Genomic DNA, 5,569 nt, shown 5'->3' with positions numbered 1-5,569 from the left:
TTATTTTTCACACTGGCTATCACCCGCGACATCGTCCGCGCTTTATGAAAATTTCTTTTTTACATAAGTGTTCTTACAAACTGTTTTCTATGACGAGAGAAGAAGAGACAAATATCCATCCATTCAAACTTTCGCATTTATAATATCCATAAGAAGTAAGATTTAACTTAGAGCGTCGGTGGCTTAGGGGTTAAAGCACTTGACTTGTAATCTGCAGATCCTGGGTTCGAATCCCATCATCTAGCAATGTGTTTTTCGAATTACATATGTACATTTAACCGACGTTCTTACGGTGAAGGAAAACATCGTGATGCTGCACATATCTGAGAAGAAATTTAAGATTTGTGTGAAGTCAACCAAACCCGCACTTGGCCAGCGTGGTTGACTATGGCCTAATCATCCTTAACTAAGGATAGGCTCTGATCCCCTCAGTGGGGATGAAGATGTAACTGGCTGATAATGTCATTTATTGCCTATAGAATTATTTCGTATAGTTTCAGTATTAATATGATGATAGAAACATGTCTGTATTCAGTCTATGATTACCTTATAAAAGTAATATGATTTACCTAAGATTCTAATTAGCATTGATGCTAGAGCTAGAGATTGGTGTGGATTTAATATTTTTGTCCAGTAGAGGGCGTGCGCGTCTGGTAGTGCTTTTATTTTCGTATTGCATTGCGATGACCTGATAATAAAAATAGGAAGGAAGAAGGGATACGTATAGGAATGGGAGATAGTCAACTCTTTTGTTCATTAAAGGGCGATGCATCTTTCAACTTCATATGAGATTTGGCCGCTTGCTCGTTTGTCAACTTTTAAGATTTTTTTTTCTTCCAATTTAATTTTCTCTACTGTGAAATATAATACTAAATAAAGCCAGTGTTTTGACGACAGCACTTAGCGAGGCGTTAAGTTACAGATTGTTTAACGTCTTAAGTAATTATTATATACATCTGACTCGAAGTTTGATATCTATGTAAAAGAGATCTGTTAAAATATATTCTTCCTCGTATTCTTGTCTTGATATGTTTTAACGGCTGTGTCGATCAGCTGCCTCCACGCCGTCCTGTCTTCGGCTTGTCTCAGGGCAGTCGTGATATTGAGTCCCAATATAGCCTGCACTTGATCTTAAAATATATAGCGCTTGATAAATTAAATACATGGTTTTGTGACTTTTTAATATTGTAACTCTTATACGAAAGTATATTGTCATCCCTTTCAGATATCTTCCTTCACTTTTCCGTAGTTTCGGTAGAGTATGTTCCCTTCCATACTTTATTAATTGAAAAAAATGTGACATAGTTACGGCAGAGATCCACTTTTATGCGATCGTATTTTGTATAATTTGTTAATTCTGTAAAGCCGCGTAGCTTTGTTCTTGTTAATTAAATTATTTTGTTACAAAAATGTATATTTTTTTCGTTTTTTTTTTAATTACTTTTAACCTGAACATGTTTTGGTTAAAAGTTTTATTGTTTGCAGCGTGACTGGAGTGGTACGCTTTTTATTAGCTTATTTTAAATCCCTGTTTAAAATACATCGTCAACACTCTGGCATCTTTGACATAACTAAGATGCCAATGGGTTTAAAAGGATTTCAGTCTCAGAAACCAATTTAAATTAAGAAACTGAATCGTCGTGAAACTGACGTCACGTACGTCAGTGACAGCGGTTAACTGTGAACTTGTTTACGTTAAAAAAAAATAGTAAACAAGTATTTTTCATTGTAAATTATACAGAGAGTTGAAGTACAGTGTGATTTCGGCAGATGTTATTGTTATCCAAACACAATTCGCTAATTTAACCACAAAAGTGTTTGTTATATGTGCGGGAACGTTTCTTAGTCTACCTTACCTCTGCGATATAATTTTAATCTCCGATTAAGTGAAATTCGACTTTGTAATATTCTTCTTGAAGCATTAACAGTGGTTAAAGGATAAAAGTGTTTGCCTAAACTTTTAACGAAATAAGATTTTATTCTGTATTTATAAACTATACAGTGGCGCCATCTCTTATCTGCAATGCCGAAGTGCCGTGCGTGTGGCAAATATACGGCCAATGCCGACTGCATACGATGTACCAAGTGTACAAATGTGTACCACCGCGGCTGCAGTGGTCTGCCTGCCGGCCAGCCCCCCCTAGGATTTTCTTGCCAGGGCTGCAAGGCTAAGCCAGCGGACAATGTATCAGCAGAAAGCTCCAGCCCCGGTGATGAGGCAATGGCCTCCGTAAAGGGTACGGCTGATCAAACCCGTATGCTCCTCGAACTCATTCATGAGGTAAAGGGTCTTAGAAGCGATCTAAATGATACAATATATGAGATAAAGCAGTTCAAGGCGGATCTACAAGCGTGCAGTAGTCGGTTAACTGCAGTCGAAGAAAAGGTTCTCAAGGTTGAAAAACAACTTGATGTAAAAACATTTGCCAACGAGCAGCTCGAGAATACGGTAGCCGACCTGAAGATGCAATCGAATGAACGAGACCAAGAGTTGTTGCAAAATGATGTCGAAATAGCCGGGCTGCCGGAAGAGAGAAGCGAGAACGCTCTCCATCTCGCCAGCATTGTGGCCGTAAAGCTGGGCCTGACACTGGAGGAGCGCGACATCGTCCACGCAGAGCGGCGGGGCGCGGTGCGGCGCAACCGAAGCGACGGCGCGCCACAGCAACCGCGACCGCTGGTCGTACGGCTGGCACGTCGCGCTCAGCGTGACGCCATGCTGCGAGCCGCACGTATCCGCCGGGGCCTCTCCACGGCCGACATGAGCTTGGCTGGAGCGCCGAGTAAAGTTTACATCAACGAACGCCTCACGCGCACCAACCGGCAACTGTTTGGTAAGACGCGGGAAGCTGCTTCCCGTGCGCAATGGAAGTACGTGTGGACAAAAGGTGGTCAGGTATTTACAAGAAAGGACGACGGTAAGATTGTAGAACGAATTCGTACGGAAGGAGATATAAATAAAATTTTTGTCTAATTATTAGTTTGGCTACACGCAACGCTATAATAAAGCAACCTAGGTACATTTTATTGTCAGGCCTCTACTACACTTTATTAAAAACTATAACTTTATTAAACTTAATATGCAGACACTTAGATTACATGAGGCTCACAATAGTTTTATTTTTTATTACCTACTATTCAAATTGTATTTTCAATTACCATTTATTACGATGTTATAGTTTGCGTGCCTCCGATTCAATCAAAATTAATTGTTACTCCTTCCTTGCTTCATTGTTTATTATGTACACATCTGTCTTTCATTTTACAAATGTCTTATATTGTATTTTATCTTTATTCCACACCTATTTACTACGGTGCAACAACATAACAGTAGTATTAAACTGCCTACGCTCCGACCATCCATTTTTATTTATCTGTTGGTCGTTGTTTGTTTATTTTTTTATTAATGTAATTATGTTTTTTAAGTTCTCAAGGTCTTATATCTTTTATTGTTGTGTTGCAGTGAAATATTATCCTAGAAACCACACTGTTAATCCATTTAACCCTTGTGCAGACGATTCGCTTAAGATCATTTTTTATTGTTGTCTTTCGTTTAATTTGTATTTTACTAATGTTATTTTTATTTTGATCTTACTCGTATGGTATAGCTCATGTTTTTGTTGCAATGCTAACCGATGGGGTTTTTGTTATATTTTCGTTACTTGTCTGAAGTATTATCTCTGTAAGAACTTATATAAATATTCCAGTAACCGGATAAGATTGTTATTATATTACACTATTTCAATTAAAAACATAATCGAAATTTTATTGAAATTATTTTTAAGTACAGCTTTGTTGATTTTCTCATCTAACTCTTATCATTTTAAATTTATTTTGAGGCAATACAAGCCGGCCCGAAAGCATTTTTAAAACTCGGTTTCCTCAACGTCGGCTCGCTGAACACCTATTGTGAAGACTTTGTCGCGGTTGTGGAGCGTCATGCCATAGATATAATGGCGGTGGGCGAGACATGGCTACGTGCGGGCGAGGAGGGCAGCGCTCCACGCCCCGCCGGCTACCGGCTGCTGCACGCGGCGCGCCCGCGCACTGTGCGCGGCGGCCGGGGCGGGGGTGTCGGCTTTTACATAAAGCGAGGTATCAATGCCCGCGTGTTTGCTCACCCCGTCGAACCATCACTCATTTTCGTCGAACAATTGTGGCTAACACTTAAGATGGACAACAAGATGCTCGCTATCGGCACCGCGTACCGCCCACCATGGCTTGACGTCGATTCCTTTTTTGATGCGGTCACTATATCTGTAAACTCATTAGCGTTTTGCGACAATGTCATTTTACTAGGGGATTTTAACATCGATTTGCTCCGCAATAACGATACGAAAGTTAAAAAGTTCATAACCTTTTTAGATTGCTTGGACTTAATGCAATTGGTTGCGTCGCCGACACACTTTACAGATCATAGCCAAACCTTACTAGATGTAATATGTACTAATGTGAAAATGCGGCATATTGAGATAGAACCGGTTGCCCCCTTGAGCAATCATGCCCTGCTAACCTGCGAATTACATAGCGAAAAATTTAAAACACGCGCGAAAAAAGTTAATTACAGACCTCTAAAAGACATACCGTTGGAAGTTTTTGATTTATCTTTAGATTCTATTAATTGGGAAGAAATAGTTTTTACACCGGATGTGGATCATAAGTTATGTCTTTTTAATTATCACATCACGTCTGTTTTTGATGCATTTGCCCCAACGAAATCTTGTATATTAAAAGAACGTAATCAGCCTTGGATAACCGATACAATTAAAATTATGATGAAAATTCGCAATGCAGCTCATAAACGTTACTTGAAAACAAAGTTAGAAAGTCATAAAACATATTATAAAAATTTAAAAACCTTAGTTACCCACTCCATTCATAAAGAAAAAACGGCATATTTTAATCATAACGTAAACAATAATATTAAAAGACCTAAATTATTATGGCAGAATTTAAAGTTGACTGTGCTACCTCCGAAGCAAGATACTTATTTACCCTCCCATCTGACAGATCCTGATAAAATTAACAATCATTTTTTAAAACTGCCTGGGAACCCCTGTATCGATCAATCGTACATGAACTATTTCGAAGAACACCGCTACACTATTGGTACATCTTTCTCTCTTCAACCTGTTAATGAGCTGATGATTTCCAAAATTATTACTAACCTTAAGTCAAATGCACTTGGTATTGACGGTGTTTCACTTAAAATGTTGCTTATGACACTGCCACATTCTCTTAATGCAATAGTTTCCATCGTTAACGGCTCAATAACAACATCCACCTTTCCCAAACTCTGGAAGACTGCCCTAATTAGACCTTTACCCAAAAAACCCAACCCGGAAGAATTTAAAGATCTTCGTCCAATTAGCGTACTGCCATGTATGTCAAAAATTTTAGAAAAAGTTGTTTGGATTCAATTAGCAGAGTATTTAGAAACTAACAATATACTACCTGAATTCCAATCTGGGTTTAGGAAAGGCTATAGTACAACCACGGCTCTATTAGATGTTAGTGACAACATTATCGCTGCTCAGGACAACGGAATGTGCACAATCTTGGTGCTTCT

General features: G+C 38.8%; 1 protein-coding gene across 1 annotated transcript; it reads left to right on the top strand.

Moving 5' to 3' along the window:
- Positions 1-1,735: 1,735 nt before the first annotated feature.
- LOC106113533 (uncharacterized) lies at positions 1,736-3,747 on the top strand. Its single transcript, XM_013306354.1, has one exon. It carries the CDS (start codon positions 2,024-2,026, stop codon positions 2,972-2,974), a length of 951 nt encoding a protein of 316 aa, XP_013161808.1. The 5' UTR covers positions 1,736-2,023; the 3' UTR covers positions 2,975-3,747.
- The last annotated feature ends 1,822 nt before the right edge of the window (positions 3,748-5,569 follow it).

Source organism: Papilio xuthus, unplaced genomic scaffold (assembly GCF_000836235.2).
Source record: "Papilio xuthus unplaced genomic scaffold, Pxut_1.1 DF828258.1, whole genome shotgun sequence".
In the NCBI taxonomy this organism is placed as follows: domain Eukaryota; kingdom Metazoa; phylum Arthropoda; class Insecta; order Lepidoptera; family Papilionidae; genus Papilio; species Papilio xuthus.
Note: the sequence above shows the minus strand (reverse complement) of the source record. Positions and strands in the feature narration are given on the sequence as shown.